The sequence below is a fragment of the Salvia hispanica genome, chromosome 6 (assembly GCF_023119035.1).
Source record: "Salvia hispanica cultivar TCC Black 2014 chromosome 6, UniMelb_Shisp_WGS_1.0, whole genome shotgun sequence".
NCBI classification, from domain to species: Eukaryota; Viridiplantae; Streptophyta; class Magnoliopsida; order Lamiales; family Lamiaceae; genus Salvia; species Salvia hispanica.
In genome coordinates this window covers 16,662,082-16,681,958 of record NC_062970.1, presented here as the reverse complement: position 1 = coordinate 16,681,958, position 19,877 = coordinate 16,662,082, and the positions used below count along the sequence as shown (strand labels likewise).

The window sequence follows — 19,877 nt, the reverse complement described above, 5'->3', positions numbered from 1 at the left end:
TGCCATATCTACGTCTGCCTCCTCCTCTGTTTCGGAGTGCTCTGTTTCTGTAGACGACTTCGGGTCCTCTCCTCCTGACGAATTCCACTCTTTTTCACTTTCTGATTCAAATGGAAATGGATCTACTGTCATAAACCCTGATCTGGTGGTGACCTACCACCTGACTTGAGCGTCCCTCGACCCAGACGGGTTACTCCAGTTCCCAAATCATGAGCCCTTGCTCATAATCTGTCAGGAAAAACAAATAACAAAAATTAAAACTATATACACCAAATCTTTAAACACGTAACAAACTACGTCATCCATCCCCGTCAACGGCGCCATTTGAAGAGCTTTAAGTCAGCGAAGTGTGTTTGAATTAAAAAAATCTCCCGATCCAGAGAATCCACTAGACACCGTTTCTAGGAACTCGGAGAATCTTTGGGTTACTTGTCGTTGGGCACACAATCACTTCCTTAGCCTTTCAAAACCCTCAACCCGCTATGCTAAAAAGGTTAGTACAGGGAAGCAGGGATAGAATCCACAGAGACAGATGTGTAAGTAAACATGCTCAAAGATCTGGAAGCTATTTTTGGTTGCTGCCACGCAATTTTCGGGGTTGAGATTTAATTCCTAGACTTGGGAAATGAAGTACTCTATTCTAATAGTAGATCTAGGCGGAGACATGCATAATGACCAAAAGTATTTGAAACAACTACTGGACTTGGTAAACGACTTCCTAAACTAGCCTAGACAGAGGAAAAATGAAACGTGAGGACCATTTCCTTAAACGGCATAGTACGACTGAAAAAAAGGCTGCAGATTAACCAACTAAAGGATTAACTAACAGCGACATCATCTTCTCTAACTTTTATCACGAAATAACAGATGAAAAACAGAGCAACACAAGGATCGGAACAGGACGAACAAAATTAAACCGGTAAACACAATTAACTACTGAAACTAAGTAGATCCATGGCCACTAGACGAGGTAACGAGTAAACAGAATTCAAAATATCATAACCATGCAAACGCGAACAGATCTACACATCGGATGTTTCATCTACTCCGAATCCAAGCCATCCACAACAATCAAACACCGTTTCCATCTTCGAACTTCACAGATTCAACTAGATTCAACCGATCAACTACAAATTTCCATGCAATTCAAACTCCAAACTCAGATCAACCAACAATATCCACCAAAACAAACAGATAACACGACAAGAACATAACCGAAAATCACAGAATTTATCCCCGTAACCAATGCATGAAATTAGCCTTATCAGCTGATCTTATCAAAATACTAGAAGAAGACAGAAAAATCTCACGGAGAAGAGTTGAGAGAATTCTCGAGCTCCTCTAAAAACAGAGGGGGACGCAAATTTCTACTACTAATTAATTAATTATGTCTCTCATTTATTCTCTTATTTATATTAAGTTCATATTGGGCCCAGTCAGGGATCTATAGAAGGTTTTTGGATATGGGCTCCCCCAATTAGATTTTTACTAATTAAATTGAACCCACAATTTAATACAAGCTTATATTGGAATATTACGAGCAACCACTACAGAAGTAATATTGAACTCTCCCCATCCAAATCCGAAATTACAAGTAATTCGGGTTTCCGTAATTTATATTATTATTTCTCACGCTTAAGATATAAATGTCCATTAACTAATTAATGTATGCTATGGACTTAATTAATTAACATCTTATTAATTCCAAGAGCGGACTCAGCAAGAAACACTTATTTATTATTCATAGAGTAATAAAACTCCAACTGGCCAGTTTTCCGAATAATAAAACCTTGTTCAAGCTCCTCTTGAGGATATTATCAAACGAGACTCACCTCGCGCACGATTCAACATAATAGCAATCCTAGCACCGCTACATATTAATCACCACTACCCAATATATCAGGATTATTGGGTTGCGAAAAACCCGCACCATTTGATAAGTCAAAGTAGTGCATAATCAATACCGTATGCTCAATGCTAACGTATGTAGATTAAGAAATAGTTATTTATCAAGACCTAGTCTTTCAGTAGATAGCATAAAGACATGTCTTGTTATTAGATCCATTCAGTGCTATACCACACCAACGTCATCTTATTTCAGTAAGGCTTAGAAATAATCGGACTGACATTGCAACCTTTCACGATAGGTAGTCTAAGTCTATCTGGGTTGTGAAATTCTTCTTTTTCTTTTGCAAAGCATTGCATAGAACCGACTGTGTTACCTTAAAGTGGACGACGCCCACAACCGGTCTACTAAGCAAAAGACTTAGACTTTGTTTGCTTCTTATACATTTAAATGTTTATAAAACATCTTATAAATGCACAAACAAACACAATGTAATAATATACTGATTCTATTCGTGCAAAACTGCTAGAATAATACTGAATCGGGTTAAAAGTGGATTATAGAGTTTTACGTATACAAGCAAGATTCTATTCGAGCGAAACTTGCTCGAAATATGCTTTTCAGTATACCAAACCTAACATTGAGGACGTTCAATTTAAAATTTTAAAATGCTTTCTCTCTTTCCTTTCATCTTTCTTGCAATGACTTGTCAATTGCGGAGTATAAACTATGTCAGTTTTGTAGAGAAAGATAAATATAATTGAGGTATTAATTTGGTGACTTTTGGTTGCAAAAGAAACGTCCATATTTGAAGAGCAAAAGTCTCAAGCTGAATGAAAAGGCGTTTGACTCTTGAGTGTAGAGAAAAATAAGGATTTGGGCTCAACAATTTTATTTGAATAATTGGGCTCAAAATTATTCTTGGGTTCACATAAAATATAAGTAAATCTTTGTAGTTCAACTAGGCTCAAATAAATGGCTTCCTCAATGAAAGAATTGGGCTAAAGAGAATAGAATCATTATTAGGCCCAAAAGATTGTTATATGATTTGGACAAGCCCAAACACGAAAGAAATTCCTCTTGCTCGTCAATAAAAATTTTAGTCGTCGAAAAAAATCAAGGATTTAAAGAAAGAACAAAAATCGATGACACTCGCTCGTCGATTTCTAAGCGGGATGTTTTGGTAGAACAAAGAATGAAAAGAATCGATGTTTTGGGGTCGAAGCAATGGAAGATTCCGCAAAGATCCTCCATGGTGAGCGAGTGTCATCGGTTGCCTAGGCAGAAATCGATGCTAAGCGGGATGTTTTGGTATAGCCGACGACGACTAAAATTTTTAAATCCTTGATTCTTTTCGACGACTAAAATTTTTATTGACGAGCAAGAGGAATTTCTTTCGTGTTTGGGCTTGTCCAAATCATATAACAATCTTTTGGGCCTAATAATGATTCTATTCTCTTTAGCCCAATTCTTTCATTGAGGAAGCCATTTATTTGAGCCTAGTTGAACTACAAAGATTTACTTATATTTTATGTGAACCCAAGAATAATTTTGAGCCCAATTGTTCAAATAAAATTGTTGAGCCCAAATCCTTGTTTTTCTCTACACACAAGAGTCAAACGCCTTTTCATTCAGCTTGAGACTTTTGCTCTTCAAATATGGACGTTTCTTTTGCAACCAGTCACCAAATTAATACCTCAATTACATTTATCTTTCTCTACAAAACTGACATAGTTTATACTCCGCAATTGACAAGTCATTGCAAGAAAGATGAAAGGAAAGAGAGAAAGAAATGAGGACGTTCTATTTACATATTTATTTAAAATTTTAAAAAATTTATTTTAATCTCTTTTGAGTTCAATTTATGCCAAAATTTCTTTATTTTTAAAATTAAGTAATGTAGTGTTTATTTGTCTAATTTCATAGAATGTGTAATCTAGAGAAAGCTAAAGCATTTAAATTGAAGATTACACTTTTAATAATAGTTAATAAATAGAAGTATTGTGTTATTTTTAATAATTTATATTCTCATCACAATATCATTTATATAAATAGAATACATTTGAAATATAATAATTTCAGGTTTATAGGTACCCGATTAGTTGGGTTCGGGTTCTTGCATCGGGTATTAGGGTACCCTAATTTTTGAGATATTTTTGAGATTTCGGATTCGGGTACCCGAATTTTTGGGTTTGGGTACCCACGGGTACCCGAATTTGTAGGCCTAGGCGGGGGTGCTAGTGCCAATACTCGCTGCACCAGAACCACCACTGTAGTACCCACTGCTCGGGTATCCAGGTACCCTAGTGCCGGGGGAATCACTATCTCCGCCTTGCATATTGACTACGAATAAAAATCTAGAGAGATGAAAATATGTTTGTGGAATTGTAGTGTGGATGAAAAAAAATGAGAAAATTGGGTGTAGTTCATCCACCTCCATGTTTTTAGATGCATAAGCAATTAAAAGAATCAAGACATATTTTCAAAACTAAATCACAGTCAATAACAACCAAAATTTATAAAGTAAATAGCAACTAAAAAGCAAACAAGAAGTAAAATTTAAGCAACTGCACTTAGATTTTAAGCCTACAAAAGTGGCCAATTCAAAATTAAGATGAAGATATTTGTCCAAAAACATATGCAAAAATAGTCAAGTGAGTCATTGAGATCATTCAAAAGGAACAAAAGTAGGCAAGACATCCACATTAAAGAAAGAGACAAGTATCCTCTCAATTCTCAACATTGGGAAGCTGACTTGTTATGTTTTGAGGCTCTTGTGAAATGCTAGCCATCCTTCTTCTCACAGTTAGTTTGTTTCTTCTCACAAGAGTGCTTATATTCTTCTCTAGCACCTCCATCAGAAATTTTTCTGCCACAAGTCCTTTTATTATATCCTTGGCCTCCACACTTAGAACAATTCCCCTTTATTTGTCTCGTATTGGCCACAATTTTTGTTCCATCTTTAGCTACCTTGCAGATCTGCTCATCTATTGTTTTTCTCCTGCGCTTTTGCATTCTTCCTTTCTTAGGATTCACTGGGGGTGGTTGCACCAGGAGATAACCTGAAGGTTCATAATCATCTATATCTCTAAGAGGATTTATGACATATTCATATGCAGCCTTGAATCTATCTGCGATGTAATATCCATGCACAAATTCCTCTGGATTTCTCCTTTCTTGTAAAATACAAGGAATGGTGTGCTGGCAAGGAATCCCAGAAAGCTGCCATTGGCGATAACTACATGTCCAAGCCTTGAGATCAACCACATATATCTTTTCCCAGACAGCAACACTATATTTTCTAGCACCGGCTTCTGTTGTCCAACAATTAGAAGACAATCCCTTATACTTCTCAAGCTTCTTGACAATCTTGGGACAAATGGATCCAATGTACTTTTCAGCCACCTTCCTTTTCATATACATTCTTTTCATTAACTTCATTCTTATCTCTTCAAACATAGTAAGAATTGGTTTATCTCTTGCTTCTAAAATATAGCTAGAAATATAAACAAAAGTAACTTTCAGTTTTATAACCAATGATGCTAATTTCAGTATATATTAGTAATAGTGTAAAGAGAAAATAAGTACATGTTAAAACTCTCACTGTGATTGTTTAGGAGAATGTCACATTTGGAAAAATCTATGAAGTGTGATTTAGACCAATTTTGAGGAGGCTTATTAAAAAGCCACTCCCATGCCTTAATATCTTCTTTCTTTATAAGAGCCATCCTCCTAGAAAATTCTGCTTGATATGTTGCCTTTGCTGCATTCCAAAGCAATTCCTTCAGCTCTAGCCCATTTTTTATAGTAGTTGCCCTGCATAAATTCTTCCAAAAATGTCTAACACAGAATCTCTTTTCCGCATGTGGCATAAGTTCATCTAAAGCAGCAATTAATCCCTGAATAATAATATATTAATTAAGTTAGTATAAAGCAACAATCAACCCCTAAAACATAATAATTAAAAAAGTACATTTTCTTTATCACTCATAAATGTCCAAGAGCCTGAATTTTCAATATTCAAATCAATGGACAAGTTCCTCACAAACCAAGTCCATGATTCTCTGCTTTCAACATCCACAACCCCATATGCAATGAGGAATATGCAGTCATTTGGATCAACCTTGTATCTACCTTTCAGAAAACAACCATCTAGTCCTACTAAAGGCCTACAACCAGCTAAGAAACCTCTTTTACAAGCATCAATACATACATACATGTTTTGAAAAATAAGATGATCAGACCCTATAAAGACACTACAATTGGGGTTAGTTTTTTTCAACTCCTCTGCATAATCCCTTAGTTTGCCATACTGCTCAGCCTCTGATCTCCTAAGTTTCTCTAAAGCATGCTTTTTTGCTCTCCAAAGCTTTAATCTACATGTTTTTGCTTTAAAGTCCACCTCCAGCTGATGGGCCATAGATTTAGATGACAATTTAGGATCTGCTCGTAGGTGTTCTTTGTAAGTTTCACTCAACCATTTATAAGTGATATATTTCTAAGGAATCTTTGCAGCACATCTATGACTGTCTTTCAACTTCTTTATCTGTAATGCATTCTCTTTGTTGTTAATAGATGCTCTAATCATCCACCCTTCACAGTTCAAACATTTAGCATTAATCCTATCTTTTTCATCCCTCACAACTTTAACATTATACTTGTTTCATATTGTTTAATAGCCTGCTTCAACACTTCCTGGTTTATAAACAACATCCCATGATGGAACTTTGGGTTCTTCATATCTCTCTCAGCATTGAACACATGCCACATTGTCCTTTCCTCATCACTATCACTAGAGTGAATATTTTCCATTTCATTAAACACACTCTCTTGAGCTTCATCTTCTACCCAAATCTCATCTTCTTTATCAAGAAATTCATCATATAGAGAAATAGCATCCATACCATCATATTCACTAGTATCTCTCTCATCTCTCCCTACATCAACATGTAGAGAAATAGCATCCATACCATCATTCAAATCATTGATATTGATATCATCTGTTAAATCGTTGTCACTGTCTTCAAATGTTAAAATACCATCTAGCTCATCAAAATTAATATCAATATCAGAATCTGCTAAATTTTCATCCATCTTATACCTATAAATTCAAAATGACACATTTCATTTTATAAATAAGGGAAACTAAAAATTTCCATCAAAGAACTAAACTAAATAAAAATATTCCTAAGAGATAGGTCATCTTCTTGAGCATAAAATGTAAAAGACCGTAGAGGTTTCTCTTCTTAATTTCCATCCAAGAACTAAAAAATTCCTATTTGGAAATACATATTCCTAAATTTACATCCAAGAACTAAAATAACTTGATTGAAAACACATGCAAAAATGTCAAAGACTTGAGTATAAGTGTAAAAGATGAGAATTTTTTTAAAAAAATCCTATATTTAAATAGAGGTTCTCGACATATAGAAGTAAATTTCTATGTTTCAACTTAGCAAAAGTGAAAAAATTTTATGCTTCAACATAAGAAGCTTACCTGGAGAAGTTCAAGATTTTTTCTGGAACGGACAATTCTTAGAAGTAACTTAGTGATGGTTCATCTTCTTTAACCCTATTTCTTTTGTTATTTTACTAAATGAAACAAAATAGTTAACGGTGTTAAATAAATTAGGAAAATGTATTAGTTTGTAACAGTAATAAAACATTTTGTATGAAATATGCTAACTTGAAATTTTTTGTATCAATTTGAAACACTAATGAAACATTTTGTATGAATTGGTGCAATTTCCCCATATGGTTTTTGATAATAAAGTGAAATTTAGTCAGTAAGATATGTTCTTGCTCCAACTAATAAGTTAGAAGGTTCGATCATCTAAAAAAAAGCTCATTTAAAAAATAAATAAATTACTATTTTAAATATTCAATACATTATTCGGTATGAGAATTTATTAAGTAATTGGTGAGCTAATTATCGGCGACAATTTAGATCAAGAAATTTTATAAGTCGTGTTGAGTATTGAAATGACGATAGTGAAGGCCGCCTAAAACACTGGACACAACTTCGAGCCGACGTCGTTTTGCCAAACTCCTCCAACCACCTCCGCCGCCTATCACCGCCGCTCGCCGCCGTTGACTCCCGATTGCAGGTGACTCCAGCATCCTTTCCTGCCCGCTTTCACCGCGTTATTGTATGTGGAAACTTTTTTATTTTTCACTTTTTTGTTGAAGAGTCTTACAGTATGCTCACTTATCCCTTTCTCATCTTTCACAATTTATCAGTGTTCCCGGATCGCTGAATTGATTGGTATTGTCTAATTCAAGAAGTCTGAATTTAAACTTACGAATTAGTGTTATTTGCTACAACTTAACTTTCCTATCTGTCGCTCAATTTTTAAAATTTTGGCACACATTAGATTCGTTCAAGCGGTTTTCGAATCATGCATTTCTAGGCGATTCCTACTGTAGTCATGATTTTATCTGCCATTGAAAATTTACTTGGTTTCTACTTCGTTAGTAAGTGATTGGTTTTGTCTAGGGTTGTGATATCTGATAGCAATTCATAACGTAAGAATGCTTTTATTTGGTGGAGTACAGATGCTTTAATCTGGACAAATGTATTATTGAATTGATTTTTGCTTGTCAAGTTGTGTTTTTAGGAGTGGTTTCACTGGAAGAGAGTTAATTGATTGATCTTTGAATTTTTCTGAATACGAGAATCTGGATTCTGATGTGATGATCTAATATGGCCTTTGTTTAAACTTCCAGTATCTGGTTGTGTGTGTGTATTTTGAGCTTGCCCAAGGCTGATCAAACACAACAAAGTGTTTGTGTGGATGAGAGTTAGGCGTTAATGTGTGTTTATTTACTTAAGGCTGTTTAGTGACTTTAGTCAATTCATCAAAGGTTATTTTGTCCAAAAACTAGCATGGGTGTATTCACATCCTTGGGTGTAAATAGCTGCACTTTTGTTTCTTTCATGCTCAACGTTCTTCCTTTTAAGGCTCATAGTTCAATAGTTGTAACTTGTTTCGAAGCTCTGAAACTTTTCTGAATTGTTAAAAAAAAATTCTGGAAGCTGAGCAGTAAGAGATGAGCTCCGAATCTTCTGATTCGACGAATGTGCCTGATGTTAAGTCTATAGAGACCAAAACGTCAACTTCTGTGGAATCTGATCCAAATAATGCTGAACGTGATGCACCATCAAAATTCTCAGCTTCTGGAATCTCCACATGGGCAAAAAGTCTAAAAATCCCCCAGCCATTTACTGGAACACAGGAACCATCACCTTCAGGAAACTCAGGGAAGTCAACCTTTTCACGTTTAACTAGTGGTTTGGGGTTGTCTCCCAAGTCTCCTCAATCAGAAGAAAGTTCTGCTGCTTCTTCACCAACTACACCGACAGGCATATTGGGAACCATTACAAAAGGATTGGTCGACTCATCCAAGAATGCTGTCAAGGCTGTGCAGGTCAAAGCCCGCCATGTTGTATCTCAAAATAAGCGAAGATACCAGGTGCCTTGCTATTTTGGTGGTTAGTTTTTTTTTAGTATTTGTTAGCCATTGGTAGTATTACTTGTTTCATTTTACCCTCATATACTTCTTTGAAAAAACATACCTGGATGTTATGTTACAACTTTTTGTTTGTATGTGGTTTCATGTTTGATAAACCAATAAATTTCCTTGCGGGTCTAACCTCTAACGCATTTACTTTCTTTAGGATGGAGGATTTGATCTAGATATGACCTATATCACAGAGAATATCATTGCAATGGGCTTCCCTGCTGGTGATATGAGCTCTGGATTTTTTGGATATGTTGAGGTATAAATTCCAATTCATCTAATATTTAGCTACTGAGTAATTGGTGATTAGTGTTAATTTGAGCTTATTATTGGTTAAGGGATTCTATCGGAACCACATGGAGGAAGTTATTAAGTTCTTTGAAACATACCATAAGGTAATGATTGTCTTCTGATATCTGCTTATTCCAATACACATGGGCCCTTGTCTGCTTTTCACCACCTTTGCCTTGCAAAATTTTCACTAATCATATTGCAACAATATCTTAATAGTTCAATTTTGATCTATTACAATCATGCAGGACAAATACAAAGTGTACAACCTTTGTTCTGAAAGATTGTATGATGCATCTTTATTTGAGGGAAAGGTGAGTGTTTTTTTTTTTGTTATGTTCTTATGCCTTAGTCCGATTGAGTGCTTATATTGTGAAAATTAGTGCATGCTATTATGTTTTTCTTGTCATTTACTCCTTTGTTTTTTCAGATCTTCTGAATCTCCTAGCAGTTGTCATACTTTCTCCAACTTGCTTGATTTTGTACCACTGGCAGAGTGTCACTTTGTACTCTTATTTACATGTATTACATTAGGGTCATAGAGCGTCCTTTTTCATGCTACCATCTGAAGGCTCAGTTTGTGAAAAGTTGCTTATATGTGCTGCATTGATAATAGATAGCCAAAATGTAACTCCAGGGAATTAGTCGAATCTAAGAAAGTGGTAGTGCCACTGTATTCTTCTGTACAGGATTTTGTAGCTTAAAAAGCCATGACCAACTGACTAAAAGATTAAGACAAGCCCGATATGACCTTTTCTTGGGCTTATTTGAGTGGATATTGCAGTCAGATCTCACATGATATTTTGGCAGGCTTAAGCCATATATTCAAGTTTGCAGGATGAAGTCTGGCCTGGAACATGGGTCTGGCATTCTTATCATATTTTTCGAGGCCGCATGACTAAAATTTAGTATATCTGGGAGAAGAACTGAAGAAGCTCTAAACTTGCTGTTGTAGATTGGTTTGGCCAGTTTTAGAGTTTTAAGAGATATTTAAGTCCGAAATTTTGAGGTCCACCTCATATGCTAGAATCTAGATGTAGTCATTTGCAACTATCTGAAATTGTCTTACTTCGGCAAATATCAAATGTGGAGTAGGAGTCCTGTTGGCGTGAGAAATTTTTCCTATATGCACACTAGAGTGGCTTATGACGGAAATTTTTATGGACTAATAATATTGTGCGCAAAGTTGAAAAGTTTGTTAAACGTGAACATCTAGATATCTTAAGTTGCACCCTTACAATTTTTTTCTCCTTTCTCTACAGGTCGCTAGTTTTCCATTTGATGACCATAACTGTCCTCCTATTCAACTGATCATATCATTTTGCCAAAGTGCGTATTCATGGTTAAAGGAAGATATTGAAAATGTCGTGGTCGTGCATTGTAAAGCTGGGATGGCCAGGACCGGATTGATGATTTCCAGTCTTCTCCTATATCTGAAGGTACAATTGGTCAAGCTTTTCTATAAGATGTTATACACAGATCTGTTTTCTTGACAAATGATCTTTTCGTTTGCATTCTAATTCCAATGCCATCTCTGCTTTCTAGTTCTTCCCTACAGCTGAGGAATCAATCGATTATTACAATCAGAAAAGGTGTACTGATGGTAAAGGGCTTGTTTTGCCTAGCCAGATTGTAAGTCTTGTACATCAATTTTATTATTTTCACAGCTTTTGTTTATAATTTTCTTTACGTTTTGAGTATCTACATTGTTTCCTGTAGAGATATGTCAAGTATTTTGAACGCATACTGGCTTACTTCAATGGGGAAAACCAGCCAGGTCGAAGGTATGTTCTATACTTCTATTTAGGATATATAGTCCTTGTGTACTTATAGTTCTGGGCCCGTTAACTTTGGTTTGAAGTTCAACAGTGTTAGTGTTCTGTCATCCTGTATAATCAACAAAGTTGGGTGATGAGACGAGGGATGATAAAGATTATATGTCACTGCTATGTGTTGAAATTATATTGAATTTTATCGTGTAGATGCATGCTTAGAGGATTCCGGCTGCATAGCTGCCCGTACTGGATTAGGCCTTCCATTACAGTCTCTGATCATAATGGTTGCTTCTGACTTCTGTGTCTCTTGATCTGTCCCTCCACAGATGCAGACATTCTCCTTTTCTTTTGAGCATTTATGTTAATTAATGCATTCTTCTGCAGGTGTGCTCTTCTCAACAAAAAAGCATCCAAGAACCAAAGACTTGTCGGTATGTTATCCTTCAAGCTATCCTGTGTCTAACTGTTTGTTAATTGGAATATTATTTATTTTTCCAGAATGCTTCATGATTCTACACTTCTTCTACTGCATTGTGGTTCGCTTCAGTCTTAACATATAAATAGCTTAAGTTCCAGAGAACTGAGAGTTTGGCCACGCTTTTTCTTATGCTCCTGTTTACTTAATTGAAACTTTCATTTGAATTTAGACATTTTTTGTGACCTGCTGATCTCGCAGTCTGAAGATTTTTGGTTTAGTGCACCTAAGAAAGGAATAATGGTGTTTGCCCTTCCTGGAGAACCTGGCTTAACAGAGTTGGCTGGTGATTTCAAGGTCCATTTTCATGATGGCAAAGGGGATTTCTATTGGTAATTCAAAGTTTCTGTGCATGTGTGTGTGCGTTTGTGTGTGACAGTATATTAATATTGTGGCTTTTATGCTATCAGCTGGTTGAACACAACAATGATAGAAAACCGTAAAGTCTTAAACACAAGTGATCTAGATGGCTTTGATAAGGTAAGTTAAGTCCAGTTACCATACTTGGATGTAGCTTAATCATCAAAGAATTCTATTTCGATCATATAAGATCTGTTTTAATTTCTGCATCCTGCTTCCCATGATCTCTTCTCTGGAGGTTTGGTTGATGAGTTATACTGTTGGCTGTCTTGACAATTAGGTTGTATGCGCTTGCACATTTATAGTCCCTTCTATGACCATGAAGATTTCATTGGCACAAAGTCTCCTTGACATGTTGTACGAAACTTTAAAAATGGTGTAATAGAGTGGTCAGTACATTACTTGCCATTTTCTACATGTTTGCAGCGGAAATTGCCATCTCCAGGCTTTCAAGTCGAAGTAGTTCTCGTGGATTATGATCCTGCTGCTGTTGCCACAAGGCCTCCATCAGAGACTAGTGAAAATTCTGGTGCCAATTCGGCCTCAACGCCAATCCCTGGTCCAGTCGAGGAAGCCACAGCTGCAGCTGCAAAAGACTCGAAGAAAGACAAAGATGACGAGTTCTCCGACAGCAATTCAGAGGAAAGCGCATCCTCAAAATCCAGACAAACTGTAGTCTCTTCCCATGCCGCTGGGTCTGTTGCTGTGAAAGATCCTTCAACTCAAAGCAACGCTGATCCAAATGAAATTGCAAATTTAACACGCAAGACTGAGCAGGTCGCGTTAGGATCTTCAGCTACCACGCATGCTGAGGCGGGAAAGGAAACTGGTATGGGAACCGAAATGTCCAGCTCAGCTGGGGAGGTAAGTGAGTTCAAGGCGATGGCTGCTGATGCATCGATTTTTTCATTTGGAGACGACGAGGACGAGGAAAGCGAGTAAGGGGCAGTATGGAAGCTTGTGTGTACATATATAAGAAGCATGTTTGTGAATATTCATAAATCGAGCCATGAGGCTACAGTGCGTGATGAATTGAACCTTTTCTATTGTTGCCCAAGAAAATGTTAATACATTATATTCTACTTGTTTATTTACTTCTGTGATGGTGGTAATTTAAACTTTTGAGAGACGAAAAACTCGTTTCTTTGCCTTTTAACTTGCTTGGGATTTTGAACGTGAATTTAAATCAAATTTAATGGTTTCTTAATCGGATAAGGCGATCTAGTCTTTGACAACGACGTGATACGTACATTTTAAGTCATTGGTCGTCTTAAATTATTTATGATTGTGAACCTCTCATGTCATCAATCTACTTCATAATATCGCTGCATACACTTCATTGTTTTTTTTTTCTTATTTTATTAATTTATCAGAACGTGAGGCTTGGGCATCCCATACTACAGTAGAAAATTGGATAGTATCGCTATACTTCGTCCATCTCATCACATTTTTTACGTCAATTGGGTAATACTATCATTTAAAATTGTTTGACTTTCGCGAATGTTGATCCGATTTTGGAACATTTTTTACTCAATAATAAAAACAAAATAACATCCGTTGATGCTTGAATTCATGTTAGATTTATGTATTTAATGTTAGGTAGAATAGCAAAAAAGCACACTATGCTTAATATCTACGTCACGGACCTAGAATCAATAAAGAATAGGGCAAATTATCTTTAAAATTATACTCCCTCCGTCTCACTCTAGGAGTCCCTGTTGAGTTCGGCACGAATTTTAAGAAATAAAAAGAAAAGTTGGTGAAAAAAGATAGTAGAATGTGGGTCCTACTTTTATATATTAGTTTTATAATAAAATGTGAGTAGAAAAAGGTGAGTGGAATGTGGGGCCTATTACCAATTATTGGAATATTCCAATCAGGACTTCTAAAATAGGACGGAGGGAGTAATGTTTAATAGTAATATTATGATCAATTATGCAACTTTCAAAAAGATTTAAATAGTCCTAAACAATATGCTATCTAAACAGTCATATTACCATAACGTTCACATTTTATAACCATGTAGGAATATAATCACACAACTGCGCAATGATGATCGACGTAAAAATTGAAATTTGGTAATTTAGAGCATTTTCAAAGAAGAATGTAAGTAAAGAGGTAAAATAAATAAATAATCATATTTATCCTTATTTTTTCATTAAAAACTCCTTTAATGAGAAAGTATTCAAGAAAGTATTATTTTATCTTCTTCAATTTTAAAGATGTATCTTCACTTCCTCCCTTCATGTTCAACTAACTTATTATATTCATAATTATTACTTCATTCGTCCCCCTTTAGCAGTTCCATTGACTTTTCTGCACTCTTTTTTACTTTATTATTTCTCCACTTTAACTATTTATTATTATTTTTACAAAACGAGTGCAGAAAAGTCAATGGAACTGCTAAAGCGGGACGGATGGAGTAATATTATTATATACACAGGGCCTATACTTTAAACTTTTTCAACCACTTTTATAAACTGTTTTCAACCAAAAGGTTTTTGTACTTTTACAAACGTTTTTTCAACCATTTATATTTAAAATTCAAACAACTTTTAAAAATTTACAACGATCAAATATGTAAGATCTATCTGGGGCTGGGCCAGATGAAGTACAATATAGACTAAGACTAAGACTATTTCGTTGGAGATTCTAGCAACTTGATGAGAAGTTGCGTTTGAAAATGGGTGGGTTAATTATATGTGCGACTTTTCAACTCAGTGTACGCGGTTGAGCTTTTTTGATCATATGCACAATTTGGTATAAGTAAGTAGTAAACCCTAATAACAAATCCCAAATCTATAATTTCATCACATCTTGTGCTTTTTTGATTTGGAGATTTGTATTCTGAAACCAAAGCAATCTACGATCCCAACTATACTGTGCACATAAAGTCAGCGGTTATCTTGCTATTCAATCTACTCAAATTTGCACTACAATGTCGGTCTCCGGCATCCAAGGTCAACTTCTCGAGGTCACAGGTGCGCTTTTTTTTTTTTTTTTTTACCCTGCTTCTCGAGTTTCGTCGATTTGATTTGTGTTTGAGTTTAATTTTTGGGGGATATCAGTGGTCGGATGTAACAAATTGAAAGACACCGAATGGATTTCAAGGCAAGATCCCTACGTTTTTCTCGAGTATGGAAGCAGCAAATTTCGCACCCGAACTTGCACAGGTTGGCTGATTTTGCATTGAATTAGTTGGTGATGTTGATGAGATCTGACCTGATTACTCCAATTTGTGTAGATGGGGGCAAAAATCCTACTTTTCAGGAGAAATTTGTGTTCACTCTGATAGAAGGGCTGCGGGAGTTGAGCGTCGTAGTCTGGAACAGCAATACTCTCACTTTCGACGATTTCATCGGCACCGGAAAGTAATATATCTATCTTAAGCAAATTGCTTTGCTTATATATTCAATTGTGGGATCTTGATCTTCAATTTGGCTTGTTCAGGGTTCCATTGCAGAAAGTTTTGTCTGAGGGTTATGATGATACCGCATGGCCTCTCCAGGACAAAAGAGGGAGGTACGAAATTAATGTGAATTGCATTTTGTGGTGTTCTTGGCTTCGTGATCCAGTCGGCTTAGCACCTTTTTCTCTGCATTTCAAATGAGGGTTGGTGTATCAAGTGGCATATATTAGATGGTTGGTTTGAAAATGAATGGAGTGCTAGTCGTAAAGTATTATTCTCGGTGGCGAATTAAATTGGCAGAGGTTGTCTACTGTGAGTGATTGTCTTTATCTTTTTGGGTGAATGGAATGTTATCACTGAATAGCCACAATGGAAGAAAATTAGATCCTTCCTTGACTTGAACTAATAATTATGACCAACAGTGTTAAAGTTAATGGCCCTGTCCTACTTTTTCCGTCACTCTCTTTTGTTTTTTCCTTTCGCCATTGGTTGCATTTGTAGCTGTTTGGTTGCTTTGGTCTTGGGTTGATATAGATTGTATTAACCAGTTTTCAAAATGTGGATTAGTCTTGGTGCTGTCTCTACTAGAATGCCTATTGGATATATAGAATTTGTACCCAAAGCTTATAACTTATAAGCATTCAAGATATGTGAAACTGCAAACGAGTTTTTATGCCTTTTAGTGGAGGCAGCGAGTAGAGTTGGGAATAGAGGGTTGAGAATCAGAGTGTTGTTCAATCTGGTCAAGATTATCTTACTGCTGAACAAATTGTGTTTATTCTCCTCTCGGGGACTTAAATAGTATTCCATGATAGAAGTAATGATAGTTGCATTAATTTTCTTTGCTGGACTCCTACTTTTATCTACACATTCACATGCTTGCATTTTGTATATGATGTGCGAGTAAGCTTCTAATATGTCTGTTTCATCTACAGGCATGCTGGAGAAGTTCGATTGATAATGCACTTTTCTAATGCCAAAGTAAGCTAGATTTTTCCGTTTCTTTGTTGAGCTTTTATTAATGAGCAAAGAGATGAGGAATCATGTTATTTACTTGCAAAGCCTCTTCTTCTTTTCAGAAGGCAGCGAAAAGCCACACTCCATCAGCTCCATCGTATTCAAATGCACCTCCATATTCAGCACCTCCACCAGTAGCTTCTTTTCCCCAGGCAAGCTATCCTCCATCGGGCTATCCTCCAGCACCTCATTATCCTTCCTACCCTCCAAATTCTGCAGCATATCCACCTATGCAATATCAACAACCGCCAGCTGCCACTTATCCTCCAACTTACCCTCCGACTTCATCATATCCGCCACAGTCGGCCTATCCCCCTCCTCCGCAGGACCCACATAACTACCCTCCAGGTATAGTTCTGGCCCCTAATTGTCTTGATGGACAACCCTGCAACTAAAGATCCAAAACTAACATGAATCATTTACTTCCTAGCAGGTCCATATCCTCCAGTTCCATATCTATATCCTCGACCACCGTATTGAGGTGTATTGCCCTCAGACAAAGTTCACAAAGAAAACAAACCAGCCAATAGCTGTCTGGTAGTCAAGCATCCTTAACGTGAAGTGTATATACTTGGTAGCTACATTGTCATTATAACGAAGCCTTCGTGTTCCTGAAACATTTTCGCTTGCTATGTTGCCTGTACCGTTGTATCGCATCTGCATCCTGCACACTATCCCTCCAGATTTTTTGTATCGCAATTACTATCAATTTCTCTCAATGAGCGTTTTGTGGCAATTGGCTATGGATGCGACAACAGTAGTAACTATAAGCCCAGCTGTTGATATTGAGTCAGTCACTACTTCTAAGGCTTTTCTTGGCATTTAGAAACAAGTTCGAATGGACCAAATTATATTTTAATATATAAAAAGTTGGAGAAAATACAATATTCAATCTTAACGTAATAATTGAAAAATAATTGTTCGGAAGACTCTGATTTCGTCTCTACACTTAATTGATTAGTCTTAATTCTCCCACTTCCAACTTCATCACAACTGTCAATCTGTCATAGCCTAGCAATTGTACTATGACCCCACCCCCATGAAATAAATTATGCAGATTAAATGCAGCATTATAATGTACTTATACAGCAGAATCACACTAATCATTTCCGGATTTAGAAAGTGGTGGACAAATGATTTGCCACTTGAGATAATGACAGATGGGGCCTTAATTGTCATATTTGAGGTTTGTTTTCTGAGACATAAAAATAGGCCTCTTTGACTTTCTTAGTATTTCACTTGTGATAAATCTTTCTATAGCTGAAGGAGTGAAGGTGATTTGATACCAGCAGTTGTTGGTTAATGGGTTGATTAAGATGGATAACAACTGTAATAATAAAGCTACTTTTTATATGATATCTAATCACCACCTTCTTTTGTTAAAATTCAGTTGCATTTAGTTGGCATCCTTTGACAAACCAATCCAAAGTTGATACCCAAGGCCAAGATTCAGTTTTCTCAAAAATTAATTCGATCTCAAAATCTCGCTTTAATGATCTTGATCTACACATATTTAAATGTGTTCGGAGGGAGCTCGAGCCCCCACCCATATTTTTTAATTACGATATACTGATGAAATACTTTTATTTTGCGTGAATTATTGTACAAAAGCCTATAACAAATTGGATTATAAGAAAAGTTCGTTTATCAAAATCATAAATTAAAAAAGTTAAAAATCCGGTTTCACCGATAATTTTTTCTACCTGCACTAATTGCATATTCATTCTTCCATTTAGCTTACATTGTGATGCACACTAGAACATTAAGAGAGATCAAAGAGATAAATTAGTTTTGAAGTGCAGAAAATGAAACATTAACTCCACCAACTACGTAGTTTGAGGCACCTAACAAGTCTTAGGCCCAACATCTTGATTATAGTAGACTTAAATTTGTGTATACATGTTAGTAGTGGTATGGAGTATTAAATAGTGCTGAAAACTGGGAGACAATACGGCACTATTAATGGCTTTTTCAAGCCAATAATCAAGAAACAAGTAACAGCCATGTTGTACCATAAAAAGTCCCTTTACTTTTATTGGACAAGTATGCATTAGATATGTATATGTCTTACTATTAATCAGTAATTTTGGACAGATTGCACTTACTAAATGACAAAATAGTACAAGATTTTCTAATTCCTCATCAACTATTTAATTAACTTGTACTACCATATATATTTCCTTTATAATGGAGTTACAATTTTAACAATACAATGTTGGTTTTCATTTATATTTTGTCTATATAAATAGTGGCTAGTAGACTAGTAGTGGCCTCTTTTGGTGTAGCGGCGGGCTTGGACCAGCAATTGTGGGCTAATACTATGATGACCAATTCTACCTACGACTGAAATTGTGTTACATCCAAATATCTCATCATTAATTATGATAAGGTATTTATTGTTTTAAAAATAAGAAGCAAGTGTGTGATTGTTTAGAATTGTTGGTTGCTTTGATTATCCGTTCATCAATACAAAAAAAAAATCATGTTAAGAGATTATTTATTTTGTATAATTCATTTACTTTTATATGTTATTGTACCACTAACAAATTATTATCATATCATCTTGTTAATCTGTTATCTTGAAAATTTATTAATAATGACAGAAATCTGATAAGTTGTAATGTCAATTCATGTCGTCGAATCATAATTATGTGCATCAACGTGATACAAATTGTTGAATAAAATACGAAAATTGAATTTATCTCCATGGGTTTATAAATAATAAAGTATTAGTACATAAACATAATCATGAGCCATAGTCTTGGAATGAATGACTACCTAAACACTAACACATAGTATAATACTAATGATCAAACTGTTAAAGTAACACTGGCTTTGTACTTGATTTCATATAGTAATTTGCATTTGCAAGTACATAAGACATTGGCTTTGTACTTGATTTCATATACTACTAGTTCAAGATTCTTGATAACTTTATATTAGATCATAATTATGATTATCACAATCATTATTAATCAAACTACCGAAATAGTACAAGTCTTGAATTTAAGCACTTGGAATTGGAGAAAGATGGATGCATACACGATGATTGTGCAGTGTCTCTTAATGTTGCTTCCATCACATGTAGCTTTCAAGGGGCCCTGCCTTGTGTTGTGTGTGTGCCGTTAGTTTCGTTTCTCCCCGCCAATGTACAATTAAATCCATATATACTTACACCCTTTA

General features: G+C 35.7%; 2 protein-coding genes across 4 annotated transcripts; both read left to right on the top strand.

The window, feature by feature from the left end:
- The first annotated feature begins 7,798 nt into the window (after nt 1–7,798).
- LOC125195833 (phosphatidylinositol 3,4,5-trisphosphate 3-phosphatase and protein-tyrosine-phosphatase PTEN2A-like) lies at nt 7,799–13,366 on the top strand. 3 transcript variants are annotated; one of them, XM_048094087.1, is made up of 13 exons: nt 7,799–7,953; nt 8,891–9,319; nt 9,525–9,626; nt 9,706–9,762; nt 9,907–9,972; nt 10,921–11,097; nt 11,204–11,290; nt 11,378–11,442; nt 11,641–11,717; nt 11,818–11,864; nt 12,110–12,240; nt 12,319–12,388; nt 12,695–13,366. In XM_048094087.1, the coding sequence occupies exons 2-13, from the start codon at nt 8,897–8,899 to the stop codon at nt 13,208–13,210; spliced, it is 1,818 nt and encodes a 605-aa protein (XP_047950044.1). In that variant the 5' UTR covers nt 7,799–7,953; nt 8,891–8,896; the 3' UTR covers nt 13,211–13,366. The 3 variants fall into 3 exon arrangements, with proteins under 3 accessions (XP_047950044.1, XP_047950043.1, XP_047950045.1); XM_048094086.1 differs by having other exon boundaries at nt 7,803–7,953; nt 8,883–9,319; XM_048094088.1 differs by having other exon boundaries at nt 7,811–7,953; nt 9,021–9,338.
- Nucleotides 13,367–14,984: 1,618 nt separating this feature from the next.
- LOC125196302 (elicitor-responsive protein 3) lies at nt 14,985–17,430 on the top strand. The gene is made up of 7 exons (XM_048094758.1): nt 14,985–15,249; nt 15,337–15,441; nt 15,513–15,639; nt 15,719–15,790; nt 16,613–16,658; nt 16,757–17,042; nt 17,128–17,430. The coding sequence occupies exons 1-7, from the start codon at nt 15,207–15,209 to the stop codon at nt 17,172–17,174; spliced, it is 726 nt and encodes a 241-aa protein (XP_047950715.1). The 5' UTR covers nt 14,985–15,206; the 3' UTR covers nt 17,175–17,430.
- Nucleotides 17,431–19,877: the final 2,447 nt, after the last annotated feature.

Excerpts from the sequence above, each read along its gene's own strand:
- LOC125196302 (XM_048094758.1), top strand. The coding sequence starts at position 15,207 with ATGTCGGTCTCCGGCATCCAAGGTCAACTTCTCGAGGTCACAG. Across the intron at positions 15,791-16,612 it reads CTCCAGGACAAAAGAGGGAG|GCATGCTGGAGAAGTTCGAT; the intron begins GTACGAAATTAA and ends TTTCATCTACAG. Across the intron at positions 16,659-16,756 it reads TGCACTTTTCTAATGCCAAA|AAGGCAGCGAAAAGCCACAC; the intron begins GTAAGCTAGATT and ends TCTTCTTTTCAG.
- LOC125195833 (XM_048094087.1), top strand. The coding sequence starts at position 8,897 with ATGAGCTCCGAATCTTCTGATTCGACGAATGTGCCTGATGTTAAGTCT. Across the intron at positions 12,241-12,318 it reads GGCAAAGGGGATTTCTATTG|CTGGTTGAACACAACAATGA; the intron begins GTAATTCAAAGT and ends TTATGCTATCAG. Across the intron at positions 12,389-12,694 it reads ATCTAGATGGCTTTGATAAG|CGGAAATTGCCATCTCCAGG; the intron begins GTAAGTTAAGTC and ends ACATGTTTGCAG.